Source organism: Xenopus laevis, chromosome 1L (assembly GCF_017654675.1).
Source record: "Xenopus laevis strain J_2021 chromosome 1L, Xenopus_laevis_v10.1, whole genome shotgun sequence".
NCBI lineage: Eukaryota > Metazoa > Chordata > Amphibia > Anura > Pipidae > Xenopus > Xenopus laevis.
Window position 1 is genome coordinate 222,435,327 of NC_054371.1, and position 23,987 is coordinate 222,459,313.

The 23,987-nt window shown below is 40.1% G+C and overlaps 1 protein-coding gene across 1 annotated transcript; it reads left to right on the forward strand.

Moving 5' to 3' along the window:
• Window positions 1–14,585: 14,585 nt before the first annotated feature.
• mex3c.L (mex-3 RNA binding family member C L homeolog) lies at window positions 14,586–22,493 on the forward strand. The gene is made up of 2 exons (XM_018266900.2): window positions 14,586–15,456; window positions 19,380–22,493. Exons 1-2 carry the CDS (start codon window positions 15,171–15,173, stop codon window positions 20,573–20,575), a joined length of 1,482 nt encoding a protein of 493 aa, XP_018122389.1. The 5' UTR covers window positions 14,586–15,170; the 3' UTR covers window positions 20,576–22,493.
• Window positions 22,494–23,987: the final 1,494 nt, after the last annotated feature.

Here is a 23,987-nt window from a genome sequence, read left to right on the forward strand (position 1 = left end):
GGCAACATTTGATTGACAGCTGAGATTTTTAATTGAGTATAGAACAGCTATGAACTCTTTAATAAAAAATAGTTTGGATTTCATGTTTAATTTGAAAAGGACTTTTATTATACAGTGTTTTATGTCTGGGTGACAGGTACCCTTTAAATTTATGTCCAAAACTATTATATCTGTCTAGACCTCTGACCCTGTTTGCATGGTGTTACTAGTGTTGATAAAATAATAAATGCTTACTATATATAGCAGCCACAACTAGACATTACTGTGCATACTCTTATCTCCTCGCGATAGGAAAAAGTCCTACGACTAAAGAAAAGTTTAATATTTGTCAGCACATTTTGCTGCATATACATCATTTTGTGCATTTGTGTTTCTATTTTTCAGTTGAAGCTTTCTTATGATGTAAAGACAGCATTTATCTGGGCATGTGACGAGATTCCCTACATTGTTGTTGAAGACGATCAACTGCTGAACTCGTATGACAATACAGAATGTTTTACAACCAAGGTGAGTCAACTTGTACAGCTGCTCAGGATCACTGCAACATTGATATCATTATTAGCAATACAAACCAGCACATTCTCTTATATGGATTCTTATGGTGATGCCGGGTATTGTAATGGGTTGTTATTACTGCCTATGTTGATATAATATTTGACAACAGAGACAAACCCATAAAATCTTGATGTAGGTTATATATTATAGAATTGAATTCAGGGCAGGGGATGGAGCCCATACGTACAGGACATAAGGTCTAGTGATTTGAGGGCCACCCTGAAGCCCATGGGACTCGCGGGTCGGGCTGGTTTGGGTTCACTCTTGAACAAACGACTACCCTTGTGGGACTTCCCACCCATGTCCTACTTGCATGTTAGGCACCCTCTATGGAAAATATGCCACTAAATGTGCTTTTCTATGTTCTAGAATGGACTAAATGAGCATTTAAAGAGACTAGAGATGATTAACGGTGTGAATGCGGACACATTCTTCCCACGCTGCTATGACATGTCGGAACCAACGGAGGCAAAGTTATTTTCAGGTAAGAGCCCATAGAACTGCACTCAATATTTGGGATTTATATTCACATTACCTATGGACCAGGACTTCACTTTCATCATTTATAAATGAACATTGATTTTGGCATAACCTTCTCAAAACATTGGAAAAAATGTTAATGCCTGCGTAGTCAACAAGACTAAAATCAGCAGGAATTAGCCAATGTCAGAATATAGGAGCCATAAGCTGGTTCACTTCTCCAGGGTCCCTGCGATCATCTCCCCATCACTAACATTATTGAGAGTTCCACTGACAATTTCAGGGGCATTTTCCCAAAAGGAATTTGGTTCCTATAGCTATTACTAATTTAATATGTCCGACCATGCTCTCTAAAGCAATAACTCTATAAAGTTGTATATCTCATTTTATAGCAACACATACAGTAGCTGAATTGGTGAATTATGAGACGTTATAAATAAGTGGTGACATTCTGTGTTTCTTTGTCTTTATTTAGATGATTTCATGATAACTGCAGCCCGTAGTATCCTCAAATGGATTGCACAACGAATCAGTACGCCTGTGCAAGCAGAAGGTAAGAAGCTCTGCCCAATGCCTGTGCTGAGCTGGCCATACACGGGCTGATAATAGCTTCTGAAAATAATATTATAACTTGCTTCCACTTGCTCTCTAACCATCTCTACTTCTGTTATATCTATTTTCTAGAAACTCCAAGGAACAACAACACTATACCTTTTTCAGAGGATTTAATTTTAACAACCCTAAAGGTCTGCAAAATGTGTCTGGGCACCTCAACAAACGAGGATGTGGAGAAAGAAATTGAAGAGCTGGATCCTGATTGGATAGAATTTGTAGAGGGCTACTATAGTATCATACAGTAAGTTATGTCAGAACAAACCCATGGAAATGTACAGTAGATAAGTTTGGGAAAAGGTTTTTTTTTTCATTAATATAATAAACAGAAAACAATGACTGGGCACATTAGTCTGGAAAATATATTTCTGTTTATTTTTTTTATTTTTTTTTAATAAATCCTATTAGCCATAAGGACAAGTGATGTAATTATATTATTACACCTTTTGAGCACTGAAAAAACCTGAATGTCAAAAGTGTACCGTCTTCTTTGTCTGGTGCAAAGTGCAGAGTGCAGTGCTGTCAGGTACATGGGAGGTCAGTACCTAATGTTGACCTGCAAATAGATTGTGCCAATAACTCTGTCCTACCTTAGTCATCTGAATGACACATAAGCCAGTCGGCATCAATCAACCTTTCCCGCTGACTGTCTGTTTTTGTACTTTCAGACCATTGCCCTTAATTTAACAAATGAGCCCCATGATCTTGCTTTAGTGTTTTTAGAATGTCCAGACGAATTATACGGAACCCACCGTTGATTAGTTGTAGATAATAAGTTCATTGGTTCATACTATAGAGCAAAACTGTGATGTAATAAGGTGACAGTGATTAAGTCATACTGAATCCTCACTGTATTGTTTTAGTGACGGCGCCGAGATCGACATTCCTGCCAAGTATGCTGAGCAATGCCGCCATGTTTTAGATCAAATTGAGGCAATACTCCCACAGCTGGAAATAGATGCAGGAAAGAATATCTGGATCCTAAAACCAGCATTTCTCTCCAGAGGAAGATGTAAGAAAACATAATAACTGTGTAATCTTATCTGACATTACAAAAACAAGTTATCCTTAATTATTTTAAAGAATTCATTACTATACCACGAAAAAAAAAAACACCAAGACAAATTAAACTTTAAAATGGCACAGCCTTTATTAAGAAATAACTTGCCGAAAATCCGCTTGCGCTCCTCTTCAGAAATCGATAGGGTGATCCATCGTGCTACTTGATTTCTCCTCTCTGCCTTCATTAAAGCCAGAGAGGAGAAATCTAGTGCCGCATGATGGATCGTCACCGTATCGCCTTTTCTGAACAGGATAGGAAGCAGAGTTTCGGTAAGTTATTTCTTAATAGAGGCTGTGCGATTTTAAAGTTTAATAAGTCTTGGCGGGTTTTATTTCGTGGTATACTAACACATTTTTTTTTTACATTTTTTTGATGTTACTGGTCCTTTAATGGTTCATACCAATTAGCAATCTTGCCGTTACTGTTCTTTGGATTCGAGATGATGTATAAATAAATGTATGTTATGAACGAGGTCCTGCTCTGTATTCCTCCCTTTTTGCAGTTGTCCTTCTAATGGCTGCTACTTTTTTGTTGCTGTTATTTCTTATATAATAGAAAGACATGTTATAAATAACTTTGGAACTGACGTATAGAATGACCGACTCTGACTATACATGTTTTTTTTCACAGCTATATGTTGCATAAATCGCATAGACGATGTAGGCACATTTCTGCAAAGCCGTCAAAACCGTAAAATTACGAAGCAGTGGATGATACAAAAGTACATTGAGAGGCCATTTCTCATTTATGGCACGAAGTTTGATCTGCGCCAGTATTTCCTGGTAACAGACTGGAACCCCATCACTGTCTGGTTCTATAAGGAAACTTGCGGTCGATTCTCATCACAGCCTTTCGACTTGGATAATCTAGACCAGTAAGTTATTTATGGAATGCTTTTGACATTTAGGGGCAGATTTATTAAAGGTCGAAGTGAAAATTAAAATTTAAAAAATTTGAATTTCGAGCAAATATTTTTGTACTTCGACAAGGCAATAGTCCAAATTCTATTATAATTTGAAAATAATTTGAGAAATTCAAATATCGAAATTTATCATGTACTGTCTCTTTAAAAATTCATCTTCGACCATTCGCCATTTAAAACTGTAAAGCTGTTTTAGCCTATGGGGTACCTCCTAGAACCTATTTGGAGTCAATTGGTGGACTTTGAAAAATCGATGTTTTTATTGGGAAAAGCTTTGTTTCGTACGATTCGAATGCGTTGTTACTTCAATTCTTATGATTCAAATTCAGACGAATTCTAACGAATACGGACTATTCACCTGCAAAAAAAGACGATTTCGTTTTTATATAGATTTCAAAGTTTTTCAAATTCGAAATTCAACTCTTGATAAATCTGCCCCTTAGAAAGCTCACTGGACAGCAAAGTTAAATTATATAAAGTTAAATTATTTAACAAGCACAAAATCTGACGATATTTCTATCTTTGTTGTTTCAGCTCCATTCACCTGTGTAACAGATCCATACAGCAGTACCTTACAAACTGCCCAACCCGTCACCCTGACCTTCCTGAAGACAATTTATGGTCTAATGTACAATTGAAGGAATACCTACGTATGATTGGGGCAGAACATGCCTTTGAAGAGGTGATGGTGCCAGGCATGAAGAAAGCCATATATTACACCTTGCAAGTTTGTCAGGATATAGTAAAGCACAGAAAGAACAGCTTTGACATTTATGGTGCAGATTTCCTGTTCGGAGAGAACTTTAATCCATGGCTGATTGAGATCAATTTCAGACCAGATATAACTTCACAAGCAACAGTGACTAAAGCTTTATTTGAAAGTCTTTTAGAAGACACCTTGAAGGTTGTTATTGACCGAAGGAATGACCCTAACTGCGACATCGGAGCATATGAGCTTATACAGAAACAGGTACATTTTTATTAAGGTACTGATAATGGGAATATATAACCATAGGGATATACAAAGGGATAATGTGTTCCCTTGAGCTGTGAAATGGGCTATATATATATATATATATGGTCAGGTTACAATGCAATTTAGTACATGTTACTGCATGTTACCCTTCTCCTAGGATGGCCCTAAAGATTGGGCTCTATAGAAGCAAAGTTAAGCCACTACGTATCTCACCCAATCACAATTATTCTGCCTTTTAAAACTCCAATCCTCTTTACTTGATGTGTTCAATACAATATCAGAGCACAGTTTCAACCTAAAGGTTCCTTTGAGTCTCATAATTGTGCTGTAATTAGTGTAATAATTAGTGCTCCAAGTATCAAATTAAGATGGTAGAGCACAGCATATATTTAGTAGTGTTATATTATAATAAGCATAATAAAAATATGATGACAGTGTGGTGAATCCAGCCTTTTGTATCCTAACACTATGGACAGGAGAGGCATTTTTTTTTTATACCCGGAACGTTTCATTTAAGTTAATACTTGTTGTTCTTTGTTTGCAGCCTTAAAATGAATACCTCAGTATTCAAAAAAACCTACAAGTGCAAGGATTTTAAACACTAAATCTAATGTATTAACTAAGTAGAATAAACCAACCAATAAGGAGTCACCAACCAATAAGGAGAAGAAATAATCAGCCAATGGATGAAAAGCTTCAGAGCCCAATGCAGTGATAGGGAGGGTGGGAGGAGGGTTCCCTATCCACCGGAGACAAATATCTAACTTTGCTGCATAAAAGAATATGCCTGCCCAAAACAGGTAGATTCACGAACGTGCAAATTTTCGCCAGCAACTGCTACATTTCCGCTACTGCCGCTTGCGTAATTTCATATTTCTGGAATGAAAACATCAACATTCTTGCGATAGCGTCTGTTTTGCCGGGAAAATGCGCTAGCCTAGTTGCGCTAGCATCCAGTGACAAGCAATTGAAGGATAAATATGGAGCAGCTGGAGAGTTGGGATGCTGCTCAAGTTGCTGTAAGACGTGTGACTATTTTGACGGTTCTCCAAATGTCCAAGGAAGCAAGAGGAGGAGCTGATTTCGTGACTTCGGGTCTTTTAGCGGCTTCTGGACTTTGGCTGTTCGGGACTTTTGCATCTCGCCTGTTCGGGACTTCAGGAGAGGCGGCATGGCTTTGGCGCTGTCAAGGGGGGGCCCGGCTGTGCTGAACTTTTTTAACTATCAACTATAATGAGACTGATCTCTTTGAAGAATCCTTTCACCACCTGCCTTTAACACTTTCATGAAGGACTGCAGAAAACCAAAAAAGCACTTAACAAATTAAACGAGCCTTGATTCTAGGGTCGTGTCGCGTCAGAACGGAAGGTATCGGATTCAAAAGGCCCTATAGTTCTACCCTTCCATGAGGACTTAATGGCACTATATGAACACTTACATGATACAGCAGAAGTCTTGTTTCGCTTGAAAGGGCAACACATTAATCTTATCCTCAATAAAAATGTTCTTCTTAAACAACAGAATCAGCTCATTATTTCTCAAAACCAGCTACTAAAACAGCAGAAACTTGAGCAAGAAAAACACCATTCTTTATTGAGGTTAACAAACACAACTGTGGACTCAAGTGAAGGGCAACCTGCCATTGTTTCCAACCTAAATTCTTCTTCCATGTTAAATGCTTGTGGCTCAGCTGCTTCTAAAAGTGGTGGGCCTCCAGTTTTGGGGAGGGCTTGAAGGGGCCAAAAAATAGTCCTTCTTGATTTGTGATGTATTCATGGCAGCTACCTGGAAAGGCTGAGTAAACACTCATGATTTTCCATTTTGAGTCACAGACCACTTTAACCTTTAAGGAATGGGTGTTTTTACGATTCCTAAACTTTTCCTCATTTTCTATGGGTGGTTGAATCACGACATGTGTGCAGTCTATGTCCCCCAGCACATTGGGCATCCCACCACGCTGATAGAATCCCAGCTTAAGCTCTTTCCAGGCCTGTTAGAAGATGGGAAGGATAGATAATTGTGTGTTTGTTTAAGGATAGCATGAAACACTTGGGCAATTATTTGAGACAATTGTTCACTTTTATTAATTTTCTCAAAGTGAACGCTCATATTTCCAAGGTCCATTAGAGTGAAATTACACCACTGTACATTCATTTCAATGTTTTTCAAAGAGTTTAATCAATGGGTGAAACTGAGAGTTCCCCCTTTGATGAACACTCTTTTAAAAATCCCATAGAAATTAAGAGTAGCGGAATTTCCCTGTAGCAGACTTGCCAATCTTACACTTAACTTTATCCCAAATATACCCCATTGTAGGCTGGCTGATTCCCATTATGAAGTAGCGCACGCATTGAGTTGTATGATGTATACGGTGGTATTGTAGAACACTCTTAATTTGTCTTTATTTGCCAAAGCCTTTGTATGGAAGGTCACCAGGTTGGGGAATTTAAAAAGGTTTGAATGGACATTTAAATATGTATAATGATTAATGGAATAGACATTCCTGGAGTCATAATTTAGATACCAAGCAGCTGATTTAGCAAAAACCGAGTTAGCTTTTTTTCTTGATTCTGAAAAAGGGGCGAAAAAACACCAAACACAGAAATAGTCAGAATTTATTAAAGAAAAAAAGCTCGGCAAGTGAAAGCTGACAAGGTTATATAGACGTCAATAGAAATATTCTCTAAAAAAAACTTGGCAAGGCAAAAAAACTTGGCAAGCTTGCCATGTTGTATAGAAGCCAATGGGAATATTCTCTAAAAAAACTTGGCAAGTGAAAGCTGGCTAGGTTGTATAGACGTCAATAGGAATATTCTCTAAAAAAAAACTTGGCAAGTAAAAGCTGGCCATGTTGTATTGAAGTCAATGGGAATATTCTCTAAAAAAAAAAAAAAAAATCGGCAAGTAAAAGCTGGCAAGGTTTTATAGAAGTCAATGGGAATATTCTCTAAAAAAAACTTGGAAAGTAAAAGCTGGCAAGGTTTTTTTGAAGTCAATGGAAATATTCGCTAACAGTTAAAAAGACACGGTTGACCTTGCTGATTTCTAGGAACTCACTTAACAGGTTAGTATAGAGCAGTGATCCCCAACCAGTAGCTCGTGAGAAACATGTTGCTCTCCAACCCCTTGGATGTTGCTCCCAGTGGCCTCAAAGCAGGAGCTTATTTCTGAATTCCAGGCTTGGAGGCAAGTTTTGGTTACATAAAACCCGTATGTACTGCCAAACAAAGATTCCTGTAGTCTGATAGTCTACATGGGGGCTGTCAAATGGTCAATTGCAGCACTTATTTGCCACCCCAAGAACATTTTTCATGCTAGTGTTGCTCCCCAACTCCTTTTACTTCTGTATGTTGCTCCCAGGTTCAAAGGGTTGGGGATCCCTGGGATAGAGGTATAGTCACAAAGTTGAATTCTAATTAAAAATTATTAACTGGTTGTTCTATTTGATAAATTAATTAGCTGTTATTTAGTAAAGTACAGTGTGCTAGAAACTCACTAAAAAATGACAATTAATTCTGTGCCATCACTTCAATCAATTTAAAATAATTAATAAAAAGGAATGGTGCCCGATTGAAAACCTTTCATTAAAGTGCCTGTACTGAAACCAACTGCAGCCACTCGTTGCTTTGTGAGCTGAATAATTAAAGTTGATTGGTGAAAGTGCTTGTGCTCAATAAATATGGTTTTTAAGATTGAGACGGTCCCTCTAGGCTGAGGAAACCGTGATATTAACAATGTCTTAAGAAACGAGTGTAAATAGATCTAAAAACTGGAGCTTTTATGTTCACACCATTCGTTTAGAAAAATGAATCCCCATTGTTGTTTAAAATATGAGGCCAATGCTTATACAATGAAGTTTTATACATTAATTACAATACAATTCCCTTGTCCACTTCATTTTACCTAAGGGTTGGTGGCGGGGCAGTGCATTATCCAACCGCTGGTGGTGTTGGGCGATTTCTCTTGGCAGTTATGGAAATACAATTACGAATACAATAATCTGAATTTAACAGACCAGATGCCGTTAACCTTCATTCAACCCCAGTATCTGGGGTAACTCTACAGGGGAGGGTATCCTGGGAAGGAGGATTGGTGGTTTACTTATATGTCCACAAGCAATCGTTATTGTACTTAGCAACTAAACTGTGAAGTTGCAGTATCAGTGATTCAACACTGGTTTCCGTCCCTACGTTCAAGCTCATAGTTATTTTACTATAGAGCTCCTTTCCTGATTTTTTTTTTTTTTAACAGATTTTCTTTATTGCATTTTAAACATCCAGTTATACAGGTATAGAAAAAGAAAGAGAGTGTCGAGATAGATAGAACCTCGGGATAGACCGATGAAAAGTAAATAAGGGATGGGTCTTCCATATTCGGCTCAAAGTGTTTTCAATGTGGGCGCCCACCCCCAACCAGGCATTCCATATTTTCCCAAATTTCCCTGGGCAGCCTCTTGCCATATATGTCAACTTTTGACTGGGAAGAACACTGTCGATCAGTTTTTTCCAGAAGTTTAAAGTCCGAGGTGCCGTTGCCTTCCAAGTCATCAGGATGGCTTTTTTGGCAAAGTGTAATAGCTGCAAAAGGCAAATCCGTTCGCTGGAGCTCAAAGCTAGACCTTCAGTTATTCCCAGTAAGCAAAGTTCAGGTGAACATACATTGGGAAGAGTCCAAGCTTACTCTCCGCATACTGCATTATTTCCGCCCAGAATCTCCGTATTTCAGGACAGTCCCAAAAAACATGGCTATAAGTACCTTGAGCACGGTTACACTTGGGCATACATCAGGACAACCAGGATAAATCTGGGCCCATCTGTGAGGCGTCAGGTATACGCGATTAAGAAACTTTGCTCCCTTCCTGATTTTATTGGCTATTTTTAGTTTACTAATCAATTTATGGAGTACTGTTTGGCGACACATCAATTTTAATACAGTAATAAAAGTTATATATTTTAACCACTTCTATGGCATTTTCTGGACAATTTATTGGGTCGGTGCAATTTATAGGCCACTCTTTCCCTCCTTTCCAAATAAATGTGTTAATCCACGTGGCCTTGCACACCATTTCATGGTTCTTCATGGTGATCGAAGGTGCTCCAATTGTTCTATCTGTATAAGCTACAAACAACTAGGTTGTTTCTTCTCCTTAGTTGATCATGATTTTAAAACAAAAATACAACTCAAAATGTTGATGAAGGAAGATGTTTCTTCAGCAGCAGAAAGGATTCAGTCACAAAGAACACAGACATATTTTTAAAGCAAAGGAAAACATTTATTTTTGTATTATAAATCATTTGTCTCTAGCAATCTTCAGTTCTATCACCTAGGCCACAACTAAAGCAATCAATGAATTTATCAATGGCAAGACTTCAAGTTAAATAAAGGGGCAAATTTCAATTACAAGGAGCAACCTCAATGGGCATTTTTACACACATAAAAAATTATGCAAGATCAATACAACTATAAGAATGATTACTTTTAATTTTCTTAATTAATTTTTACCTTTATTTACTATATACAGTAAGGGTTATTTATCAAAATCCGAATTTACCTCATTCTTTTCTGAAATATACTCCGACCAAATCTGCACAGGTTATTTCCCCTTATTTATCAATACATTTTCACAAAAAATTCCACTGCTGGAAAAAACTCGTGAAAATCGTCCGAAAATTGGAATCGTGCAAATTTTTCAGATTTTCCACCCGATTTTTGCCTGAAAACCACAAACTCTTCGGATTTTTGTACGAAATCCAGCGCAGATATCTTCAGGACCTTTTCCACAGAGTTATATACAACCTCGGCAGGTTTGAGATGCCGGATTTTTGGATTTTGACTTTTTCCATCCTCAGGGTATAATAAATCACAAAAATTATAGCCTATTTTTTTTCACTTAAAAGTTTTTGGCATTTGGAATTTAATAAGTAACCCCCTCAAATCTGTAGGAAGCCGGTCCTCAAATACTATCCATGAGAAATATTATGTCTAGAATAATTAGGCCATCCTTGGACTGCAGTCCTTTACCTTTATATATTTATATGATCTTTTAATGATTTGTAATTGTATTTAGAGTTAGCAAAGCATTTGTACAACCCTTTTGTTAACATGTCCCCAGCCAACCCTAAACATTCTAACCATTTATTTAGTCATTGCATTTTGATACATATATATTGTTCCTCCTGCTATGAAATTGAAGGAAATCTGAATTACATACTGTATATATATTATTTATGGCAAACCATTTTTGGTTATGCAAACATTGCCCGTATAACAATTGCTCAAGAGCAGTAAATCTTTTCCCTACAGAGCTACTTTTAAGTCTGGTGCCTAAGGCATCGGAAGAATAACTTCTCCAATACTGAAAAAAGTTGAAAGAGAAACTGAACCCAGGCCTTCCTTGAGTCAGGCAATCAATTAGAGCTTGGTTGTTGAACTTCAGCTCCTAGAATCATATGAAACAAAACTTATGGGAGTACGGGTTTAAGATTTTCTAGAGGGCCACTAATATGGCCTTTTCTCCGGCTCTGCTTAAGGTTGTTTTCTAGAACTCCTCCAGATTTTTATGAGAGTGAAATGTTCTCATTTCTGTTTATAAAAATAAATGGATTTGCATGGATATTCAGTCTACAAAAAAAGTCATGTAGCGGCACGTTTCGCTGCCAATCAGCTTTTTCAGAGACGACTCCATTAATATGCCAATGGGATTGTCAGACCTGCCTGATTTATACACCAAGGTCTGGAGAGAAAACTGGAAGATTTTTCCCCTACATGTAAAAATGTTATTATGTACTACATGAAAATCTACAGAAACAAAGACTATTTGGGGAGCAAGAAATACAGTATGAAGTCTGTAACTAACAGGTGTTGTGTCAAAAGGGCAACATTTTTACTTTATCTGTTCTTATACTTTACACATAAAATACTGCTTTGACCAGCTAACATGTTTCCTCTGATAGAATGTTCATATGGTGATTTCCCAAAGCAAACTAATGGCAAATGTGCAAAGATGCAGTTATTTGAATGTAATCATTGTGGTTGGCCTGACTAATGTATAATGACTAATCAATATCACAACAGTTATTGTAGAACCCTCACCAAACCCGTACCCACACCTTCTCGATCTGTACGCTACTTCTGTGCACACCTCTAGTGCCAAGGCACAAGGAGCAGAGGAGTGTACTTCTCGAGTCAGACCCGCAATTGTCAGCCAAATTTCTATCTGAACCCACCCAACTGGTAGTCAACCCATGGGTCACCTTGGGTTTTGGGTCAACCAGCACATCACTAATGCCTTGGTCTAACAATCAGACTCTTCAATTCTTGAGAAATTGGAAATTTGTGAGGCCATCAGAGATGCAAGGCCAGAATGTATAGCCTATTGTTGGACATAGTCTGGTTTTAATTCCCCCTCAAATTGATGTGGCCAACCAGATAGCCAAAAACAGGCCCTAGGATGGGGCAGATATTTATTGCATAGTTTGAAGAATCCCGTAGATGTACTCTGTTGATGTGTGGGCTCCATAGATCGGGGGTGAGGGTAAAATAGGGCAAAGATTTTCCATGTGAGGACACAGCAAAACTCATGATGTAACTATAGATGAAACAGACGCTTAATCTCCAAGTGGGAACACACAAATGCCAAAAGAGTTCATTAAAAATATATCTCCCAATTAAATTATCTGTAATTCTGCTCGAGAAAGTCCACAAGGACAAAAATGTGTTGCAGTTTAAGTGGGGAACAGTTGTATGATCACTTTGTATGTGAACAGCCAAAACATATTCCCTTTTCCTCTATAATAAGCTGATAATAAGATTCAGCGGGTTGCGTCCCACTGTGGAACGCATGCTAGTTTCTTATGCGGGAGCCATCTTGTATCAGGCTAAAGTTTCTGGGGAAAGTTACGGAACAAGCGAATCCTCGCAAAATGTGAGACGGTGTTGGGACTCTACTGCTGTACGGCTCCTTGTTGGAACGAGTGCGTAGAAAAGAGGGTGGAGGGCACGCCCCATGATTTTCACACCCTGCCATAGTAATGTCTAGCCTAAGAGCAAGCTCACACGTGGCGTTTTTAAAAGTGCATGGTCGAGCGTAAATACGCCATACACTTTGCTGAAATACGCTGTGTATTTTCAATATGGCGGCCAAACTCTGGCAAGATGGATTTCACATATATGTGTTTACAGGTTTGTATGCTGGTAACGTAATTACCTATTGACAAGCAGTACGGCTACATTCTGCATGTAAATTGTTTTCCACTTGGCTTTTTTTCGAAAAACTTTACTAAAATCCTTCTGAGTGGAATTGTGGGGATCGAGAAAAAACAGAAATGCATGCTGGGAAAAGAAAACTACAGGCGGAAAATGCACATTGGCGCATTTACGCTCAACCATGCGTTTTTAAAAACCCAACGTAAAAACGCCACGTGTGACCTTGCCCTAACATTGCTCATAAACTCCGCACATTGCTTCTAATTCCCTGTACAATTTGAACAGTGGCCTACATTCCACTTTTAGAATGGTATGGGATATTTGGGAATTATAAATTGAAGGTCTTTAAATAGATTGGGGCAGCTATCTTTATTTATTCTATTTATTGTTAAAGCCTGATTATTAATTTCACGATGAATTGCGAGTTTATATTTTTGATTTTGTTTTTAAACCATGCTTTTATTCATACATATGAATTGGATCTATACGTGAGTTTATGGGGGTTATTTATCAAGGTCCGAATTCATCTCAGTATGTCTAATATCAAACATCAAGCAACTCCGAATTCCCGAATGGACCTAAAAATAGTATCGGGAAAACTTTGGAGCTTTCCACGAAAACTCCGAATTGTTCTGAGTTTTTCTGCGACAAACCTGCAAAATCATCAGATATCGGTACGGACATCAACGCAGACACCGGGACCTTCCCCACTGACTTATACAGGACCTTGAGAGCTTTTATATGCAGGGGTTTCGGATTCAGAGTTTTTAGACCATTGGACTTTAATAAATCTCGAAAAATTCATTTTTTTTGCTCCGAAAACTAGGAATTATTCGTGGTTCAGATATTCTAACCTTGATAAATAGCCCCCTAAATGTCCCCATTTATAATAGATTAAGCTCTTATTTTTATGTTTCTGGTCTGCCAGTTTTATACGAGGTGAAGTATTACTGATTGTAAAGTGCAATGAAATGAATTGTGTTTTTTATTGTTGGATTATTGGGCTCGTATTGATGGTTAATTATGGTGTAATTTTGTCCTAAGAGACCAAAGGGGATTGGGTCCTTCAATTCAATTGTAAAAACCACCTAAAAAGTATCACTAAGCATTTTCAGTTCCAAATGATATTAATCCTGTCACACTTCTAAAGTTAATGGGGCCACAAAATGAATTACTGGGGGGTCCTGTGGCAAAAATCCCACCAGTAATTAAAGGGGTGGTTCACCTTTAAGTCAACTTTTAATATGATGAAGAGAGGGAAATTCTGAGACAATTTGCAGTTGGTTTTTATTTTTTTTTTATTTTTTTATGTAGTTAGCTTTTTATTCCGCTCTGCACTTTGCAATTTCAGCCTTCTGGTTGCTAGGGTCCAAATTCCCCTAGCAACCATGCATTGATTTGAATAAGAGACTGGAATATGAATAGGAGAGGCCTGAATAGATAGAGGAGTAATAAAAAGTAACAATAAATGTGTAGCCTTACAGAGCTTTTGTTTTTTAGATGGGGTCAGTGACACCCATTTGAAAGCTGGAAAGCGTTAAAGGGCAAGTAATTGAAAATATATCCAAAATAAATAACGACGCTCAATTTAAAGGTTGATTGGAATTAGCTGTTCTATAAGATACTAAAAGTTAACTTTAGGGTGAACCTTTGTCCATTTACACTCCCCTCCCTTAGTTCGTGTGGTATTATCACTGCAAATGTCGCCTCCATATTAATGAGGCCCAAAATGAATTACTTGGGGTCCTGCGGAAAAATCCCCAGCAATAATTAAACTTTGTCCATTTAAACTCCCCTCCAGTTCCTGGGATATTATCAGAGCCAATGTCTACGCCCTACAGGCCTGGCTAATCGCTATGATTACTAATGGCGACTATTGACACATCCTCTCACGCCGCCAGAGGAATAACAATGATGATGTCATTTTTCCCGCCCATATCCTCTCTCGTATATTGTAGCGCGGTGACGACACTCAGCCACGCCCACTCAGTCACAGACTTCCTTTTCCTTTCCTAGGGCTGCGCCTCTTTTCCTCATAGCCATCTGATAGCGAATCCCTCTTTCCCTGCCAACCAATCAGGGAACTACATTATTCATACGCTCGCCGCCCCAACCAATCATTAGCCTCCTCAGTCTCTGGGCCGGGAAATAGGGGTGTGGCCGCTCGAGTCTGGGGAAACAAAGAGAGGAAAAAAGGCGAGCGGCCGGGCCCCTGTGTTGTAGAAATTAACGGGGCCGGTGCGGCGGGGTTGGATTTCCGAGTAGCGGGGCTGCGGCAGGATGAGGTTGTGTGTCCGGGGGAAGAGGCGCCAGTGACCGCCCGAGTCTCCCTCAGCTCTTTGTGCCGCGAGCGCAACATGCCGGGAGGAGCCTCCTGGAGAGCCGGGGCCGAGCTGTTGCTGCTGGAGCCCGAGGAGATGAGGTTGAGGCTGGCCACGCTGAGTCTGGAGGAGGAGGACGAGGAGAGGCCGGGGGAGGAGGATGCGGAGGAGGCAGCGGCTCTGCTCATGGGCGGTGCGGGGTGTCAGGCCGCTTTTCCCCCAGGGAGTGCGGAGCGGACCGGCCGCAGGAAGAGCGTCAATACCAATGAACTGGTGCCCGTGCCCAGCTCTGAGCATGTGGCGGAGATAGTGGGGCGTCAGGGTGAGTATCCGGGGCACAGTGACTGCATAAACATGGCGGCTCTTGGGGTGATAGTGTTTCCTGTATCGACTAGGCCCCTCCCTCCAGGGGCCACACTTCCTCCGCTTGTGCTAGTGGGTGGGGCTTCCTGAGTGGGTGTCAGACTGGCATGGGGGGAGCCCACACTTCCTCAATGTTGAAGCTTCATTGTCTAGACTGGAGGTCCCCAACATTTATTTGGCCCAGGGAGGGGTCGGCGTCCAATTCAGCACATTAATTGTCCCCTAGTCTGGGCGGCCTAGTTCAAGACTGTCCACAGCCCGGTGGTTGGGGTCCCCTGGTTTAGAGAACAAGACTCCTGTAGGACCGGCCCATGAGGAGACCAGGAAAACTCCCGCTGGGCTCACGCGTCGGGGGGGGGGCCTCTTGCTTCTAACCATCTGGCCTGTTTCATGGTCCGTCCCCATTTCTTTAAAGGGCACCTGTTGGGTAAAGATGTTATCCCCAACCAAAGGTCTGGGCTAATAGAGCCGCATTCCAGTTGGGGGTTAACAATAGTTTTTTTTAAAGAAAAAAATGCCCCCCGCCAGCGCTAGGCTACTTTCACCAGGAGAGAAATCCCAGTGTGAGCTGCCATGTTGTTTCACTCACATGCGCATAATGAAAAGCTGCAGCGAATTGCTGATTATGTGAGTGACCAGACATGGCTGTTGGGTAACAATGGCGGCGGGATTTTTTTTCTAAATAAAAAACGGTTATCCCCAACCGGAATGCGGGCTCTTATTAGCCCACACCTTTGCTTGGGGATTAGTGATGTGCCGGCAGGTTTACCCATGTTTAGGCTGACCTCACATGCTCCTTTCCGGGGCGGGTGAGGGTTGAGCTCTTCTTGCCTTCCAAATGCCGGCTACTGACTTCCGGGTTGAGTTTTTATAGACGCACACCTCTCGCCCCACCCATTTTGCATCATTGGGGGTGCGGGTCCATAAAAGAGACCCAGAAGTCGGGCTGGTGCAGGTCGGGAAAAGCCCGACCTGCACATCACTATTAGGGATAACGTTTTTACCCAACAGGTGCCCTTTAAGGGGCTTAAAGGACAAGTATTAAGAAAAAACCCCTACCCTACATAGACCCTCCCCCCCCAGCCTAGCTGCTAACCGTAACTGTTTACTTACTACTCAGTGCAGATTCAGGGATCGCAATTCACGGCAGCCATCTTCTTCTCTTTTGTCTTCATCGGGAAGAAAGTTCTGTATCGGCGCATGCGCAGTTGGAGCAGTCTGCGGGTTTTTGTCAACTGCGCATGCGCCGAAAGTCTTGAAAACTGCCGAAGCGCCAGAAGAAGATGGCTACCGTGAACTTCGATCATGCTTGACAAAGGGGATCACCCCGAAACGTTGTATCACGCAAATAAAATACAGCATGGGTTGTCCCTGCTTGCAACTAAGACCTGTGTGCCGGTGGAATTATTTCATCTGTAGTTCCATTAGTCGAGCATTTATAGGCAAATACCATTCTTGAAAAATTCAATGGTAACTGTTGATGCACTGAATCTCATATTCAGGTCAGCATTCTGCCTTTTTCATCAGGGTTCGGATTTGAACGAATCCAAGTGTCTGGCCAAACCGAATCCTTAAAATCACGTGACTTTATCTTCATGCGAACTAGCAATTTTTTTTCCTTTTTGACCATTACTAAACCTTATTTGCACATGTAAATTAGGATTGGGCTCTGGTTTCAGATGAATCCCCAAATAGTGGATTTTGTGCATCTCTAGTAACGCATCAAATAACGGCTCCATTTTTTATTTATTTTTTAATATCACTATTTTAAAGAAACTGAAAAGCTATTTTTATTTTTTTCAATTTTAGTTTTACAATTTTATGCTTTTTTTATGTGTTTTGGGAAGGTGCCAAACTGCCATCCCCTTTCTAAATTGGTCACAGGCAGCGGAGTAAATGTAAATTTGGTAGTCGGTATTGTAAGGACCATCAATCCATCAATGACCATATAGTCACTCTGAATCTTTTTCTTTCCCAAAGCTACACTATTTTGGTCAATATTACACATTGGTGTAAGACATAAGAGGACTCATTTACTAATGGTAGAGGGCCAAGCACTAAAGGCTGCAAAATTGTGTCCCTTCGGGCCTTCCACAGTTGCACCTTGTGCCATGTAAAAATCGGACAGGTTAAAAGATTTGTCGGCTGCCGATAATATTTCTGCGTGTATTGCCGATCGTACGATTTTCAGTGGGAGACTGTCATTAGCTTTTGTCGGACATAACTTTCGAACGGGCAGAACATCGGCTGATCTGTTCTTTTATTACTTTATTTGATCGGAATGTTTAGTGGCGGGTCGGGAGATGTCCGATCATTTGAGGATTCGAATGATCAGATCTTTGCATCTATGGTCAGCTTAAGACAGACAACTTTCTAACATATTTTTAAGGCCAGATTTAGGACTTTACCACGCAAGTGAACATTTTATTTGTTTAATTTTCTTATGTTGAATCTAATTTTACACCATAGAAAGCAAGGAAACCAATTTTTAGAATCAGTCGGCTACATTATTTTACAGGTACTACTTAACGTTGCACAATTTCTTACTGGATATCCTACAGTTTTTATTACATAAATAATTTATTTCCCCAGCGGCTGTGTTTTTCTGCAGAGACACAGACCAGTTTACACATTTTTTAAGAGATATTCAAGTCATATCATGCACCAAATACAAATATTCTGACACACAATGGATTCCCAAGTTCGATCTGTATTAGATCAGAATTGCAGAACCCTGTAAGCATTCTTCCTTGGGACATAATAAACAAGTGAGCTGATACATTTGTTAAAGCACAAAGGACTATGAGGGTTTGATTAGGCTGGTGGACCTATAACTTAAGCTTCCCGTTATGCCCCGGTGTAACTATTCGTGACAGAACAGATATATTAATTAAACATGTTGTTGAAAGTATGGGGGAGGGGGTTCAAAATAACCAATGATCCCAGAACTTTGTGGGGGCTCTGCAGATGGTCTAAGGTCAGACACACAGGGGAGATTTAGTTGCCCGACGACTAATCGATTCTCCTTCGGGCTACTACTCACCCTGAAAAGCCTTCCCACCTGCTAGAATCGAAATCACTAGCAGGATAGCACTTTGAATGATTCTGACTTCGGAAAACTAATCGCTCCAAGTGCCACCCTGCCCACGATTTCGATCGCCGGCAGGAAGGCTTTTCGGGGAGTCGCTCAAAGAAGAGGCGGTTAGTCGCAGGGCGACTAAATCTCCCTGTGTATCTCTGCCCTAATACAGTCATGCTATGGTTAGGTTTTTAATCCAGCTCGGTATTTGGCTTCACTTGTTACACGAGCTACAGGTTAAATGCCTGCTTTATAGTGGTGCTTCCCAAATTGTTGGACTCACCCTTATGGGCCTCTGAGCCTTTGTAGGGAGAACTCAGACATAATGGGACAGATTTGGGTAGAATGCATATTACTCTACTGGATTATCCTGGAAGCCAATTAAAGCAAGATCTAACACATCTTTGTTGTCTTAGCCTTTCCTTCTCCGTTGAAGCTAATGGCACATAAGCCTTGTCTTCTTTTGAAGCGAATATCAGTGTGAAAAGGCAGGCGGAAAGGAATCGAGGCCGAGCCTTTTGTGCCATTAGCCTAAAAGGTTAGAAGAGGTGGTTGTATTTAATTTAAAGATAATAGATGTGCTGAAAATAAATGCTGTTGCCTTTGTGCCCCTATTCAGTATATTACAGTAGTATCTTGTGCCAAACTGCAGATATGTAAAAGATTTTGTGGTTACATAACCCAGTATTCCCCATAGTTTATTCATGAGATATGCAGCTTAACTGACCTACACCATATATCTAATTCGCATCTTGGCATTTCAAGGAATGTTTAACACTTCGCATTTTTTGTTCTATACGCAGGTTGCAAAATCAAAGCTCTGAGGGCCAAGACAAACACTTATATAAAGACACCGGTCCGTGGGGAAGAGCCAGTATTCGTGGTTACTGGAAGAAAAGAGGATGTAGCCATGGCTAAAAGGGAAATCCTTTCAGCTGCCGAACACTTTTCTATGATAAGAGCATCTCGCAACAAAAATGCCCCCCCTGTGGGCAACGTACAGTGTGCCCCAAACCTACCAGGTCAAACTACAGTTCAGGTGAGGGTACCTTACCGAGTCGTTGGTCTTGTTGTTGGTCCGAAGGGAGCTACAATTAAACGGATACAGCAACAGACACACACTTACATAGTCACTCCAAGCCGTGATAAAGAGCCAGTCTTCGAAGTAACCGGGATGCCGGAAAACGTAGATCGCGCACGTGAGGAAATAGAGATGCACATAGCCATGCGCACTGGCAATTTCATCGAGCTTAATGATGAAAACGATTTCCACTATAATGGTACCGACGTGAGTTTTGAAACTGGAAACATGGCCTCTGCATGGCTGAGTGCACATCCAACTGCTCCCAGCCGGAATAGAATGATCTCCAACTACAGAAATGATAGCTCCAGTTCTCTGGGTAGCGGCTCCACTGATTCCTTTTTGGGAAATAGCAGATTGGCTGATTTTAGTCCTTCAAGTCCCTTCAGCACAGGCAGTTTCTGGTTTGGAGAAACCAATCCCCCTATGGGATCAGAAGATCTAAGTGATGCATCTGCTTTTGACCAAATACCATCATCTTCTGAAACCATCTGGGCACCCTTTGATACAGGAAACTCACTCTCTGCTTATGGTGGTGATGCCGGCACAAAATCTCAACGTAGAGGAAGTCTGTCTCCGACCTTCCCTGAGAATGTGGAATATTCCCTAACGAAAAGTTTTCGAAGTGACCTTTCAAGCACAAGCGAGCCAGGTCATCCTATCTACATCCCTGCGTTCTCCAACGGCAGCAACAGCTATTCTTCTTCCAATGGCGGATCCACCTCCAGTTCGCCGCCTGAGACAAGACGGAAGCACGACTGCGTTATCTGCTTTGATAATGAGGTTATTGCTGCCCTGGTTCCATGTGGCCACAACCTTTTCTGTATGGACTGTGCCAACAAGATCTGTGAGAAAGAGTTCCCGTTGTGTCCTGTGTGCCAGTCCCAGGTCAATCAGGCAATCCAGATACACTCCTAATTGTGCAAATATACACCCACTCGCACAAGTGTATGGAGGAGAGCATGGGTTAGGCTACAGTTAGTAAATTTGCTGCTACCCCACTATAAATGAGGGTGGATAAGCTGTTGGACAAGGAGGGTGGTTTAGAGGATGTTTGTTGGTGTTTAGAATATGGTAAATTATGATTTACAGATCTAGTTTACATTCTTAGTATGGAATATTATGTTTACAGAGAACAAACATCAGTTTTTTAAAAGATATTTCACTGCCTTTTTATATTCCTTTATCACAAAGGAACGACACACGACAACAGGTACACTTCTAATCCGTCTAATGCTACAGTATTGACTATATTGCCTAGTTATGTTGCTATTACGGTGTACGAGCAGGTCACCTAACTGTGCAAAACTACCACAGGGACGTCAAAGCCAGCCAAAACCATTAACTGTAGTCGCTTGTTCAAATGAGACGGTTATTAGTACGACACTTGTGGGCCTTTAGGGGTGTTCAAATGCACAAGCTCTGGCTAATGTAGAGGATTTGACATTCCATTGATTAGTCTGATGAAGTTTATCGTTTTACGCAATTTAAATTAATTGTAAATGTGAATGAATTTTATGAGCCACCCACGACTCAAACACTACTTTTAATTTAGGCAAGGGATGGACTGTGCTTCGGAGGCTTTGCACCCATGAAACTTAAGGTGGCCATAGACGCACAGATATCGTACGGAGCAATTTTTCGTGCGGTATTCAGTGCGTGTATGGTGGGAAAAGAGCCGACTGATATTGGCAGAAGACGTGGATATCGGTTGGCTCATTGATTGGGCTGGATGGAAAATTTTGATCGGGTGCCTTTGAAGGGACCCAAACATCGGCCATTGCAAGTGCTGAATCGTCAAATACAGGTAGAATTCTATTGTTTCTACCTGTGTATCTGACAATTTAGCTCTACACGTGTGTAATGAAACTAGCAATCTTTCTTGGAAAGATCTTTTCCAGGAAAGATCGTAATTGTTACGTCTATGGCCACCTTTACAGCCTGCGTAGAAGATACGAGGACAGGGCATTTTTACTTCCCTAGTCTATCGTGGTTCTAAACAGTTAGTCCCAAGCCCCACTGATGTTTTCAGCCTGTGGATGTCTTTCGTTTACGCCTTTCAGTACGTTTTTAAGTGTTTGCATCAAATATGCAGAACGGGATCTCCCTCTGGATTTTCTAGTAATATTTTTGAAAGTTTTTTTTTTTTTTTCCAAGGTAATTTTATTTTCCACGGTAACACAAATTAAAGTTAAGTCTGTGTACTGACAAGTAAATATATATAGATATATATAGAAAAATCTTTATTTTTATTTCCACTTGAAGTTACATTTCGTAAAAAAAGAAGTTTACAAATTTTTTTTTTTTCAGTATACAAATTGCCTTGATGGCATATTATAATGTAATGCAAACCTTTACTGCTAATTGCTTGTAGACTAGTTGCGTCAGTATTGAACCTTTTAACCTGTAGCTGCCGTTGTACGCACAAATGTTCGGCAAGCATGTATTTTATATTATTAAGCATTGTACACGGCAACTAACAAAGCCAAGGAACTAACCTATTATATCAGCAGCGTGTAAAATATATATATATATATATATATATACACATGCTACAGAAGCTACGATGACGATATACAGTATCAATATACAATATAGTTTAGTATTTGCTAACTTTACTACACTTTTGTTATGTATATGTAGGAACATAATAGGGAATATAAATTCAGTATGAGTAAAGGTTTTAAAAAAAAAAAACATATATTTTATGATAAAGGGCCTTTAACTTATTATGGCCAAAGCACTGATATATATTTGCTGTAAAGAGAATTATAAGAGTTTTATTTTTCGGATATTAAAAGTTAATAAAGACTTGTTTCCATTAACTTATATTTGAGATAACCGTTCCATGGTGTGGTGTTTTTTGTGCTGCATTTGTCGTGGGCTTGTTTGGGGTTTAGAAAGGGTATTGGGCAGAACAAAATTCGAATAACCTGCTGGGATTCATTTTGTTTTTTTTTGTTTTTGGGTTACTCTAATGTCATGTGACATTTCTAGCAGTTCCTGAATTTAGCATTCAAGGAGGAGGAAATGAATATATAAGTAGGGATACCCCGAATCCTCCTTTTTGGAATTGAGCCTATTAACAAATATTTCAAGGTGGATTTGGGCATGATCAAATTATGAACATAATTTATGCTCTTTTTTTAGGGTTCGTATATAGTTCTACTACTCTGATTGCCCTGCTGATGCTCTTCAAACTGTGTGTTTATTTTTGGAACATCTCCTGAAAAGACCATGTGTGTATTTTTATACACTTTAGCTGTATTTAGGCTAATGGCACATGTTGCAGAATGTTGGGTATTTTCCCAGCCCTGTTATTCGCCTGATGAAAAAGTGTCTTAATATTGCCATTCTATGCAGTGGTATGGGGTAATGACAATACCCCAAAGCTTCCATGTGTGCAACGGGATTAATGGTCAGTTCCATGGTAGAGTAAAAGCCATCAAAGGAACAGTAACACCGAAAAATGAAAGTTTATTAAACATGAAGTACTGCTGTGATACACTTGGTCAACTGGTGTGTTTGCTTCAGAAACTACTATAGTTTATATAAACAAGCTGCAGTCTAGCCATGGGGGCAGCCATTCAAGCACAGGATACACAGTAGATAACAGATAAGTACTACTATAGTTTATATACAGTGGTGTGAAAAACTATTTGCCCCCATTCCTGATTTCTTTTTCTTTTGCATGTTTGTCACACAAAATGTTTCTGATCATCAAACACATTTAACTATTAGTCAAAGATAACACAAGTAAACACAAAATGCAGTTTTTAAATGAGGGTTTTTATTATTTAGGGAGAAAAGAAATCTAAACCTGTGTGAAAAAAGTAATTGCCCCCTGAACCTAATAACTGGTTGGGCCACCCTTAGCAGCAATAACTGCAATCAAGCGTTTGCGATAACTTGCAACGAGTCTTTTACAGCGAGTGATTTTGGCCCACTCATCTTTGCAGAATTGTTGTAATTCAGCTTTATTTGAGGGTTTTCTAGCATGAACCGCCTTTTTAAGGTCATGCCACAACATCTCAATAGGATTCAGGTCAGGACTTTGACTAGGCCACTCCAAAGTCTTCATTTTGTTTTTCTTCAGCCATTCAGAGGTGGATTTGCTGGTGTGTTTTGGGTCATTGTCCTGCTGCAGCACCCAAGATCGCTTCAGCTTGAGTTGACGAACAGATGGCCGGACATTCTCCTTCAGGATTTTTTGGTAGACAGTAGAATTCATGGTTCCATCTATCACAGCAAGTCTTCCAGGTCCTGAAGCAGCAAAACAACCCAGACCATCACACTACCACCACCATATTTTACTGTTGGTATGATGTTC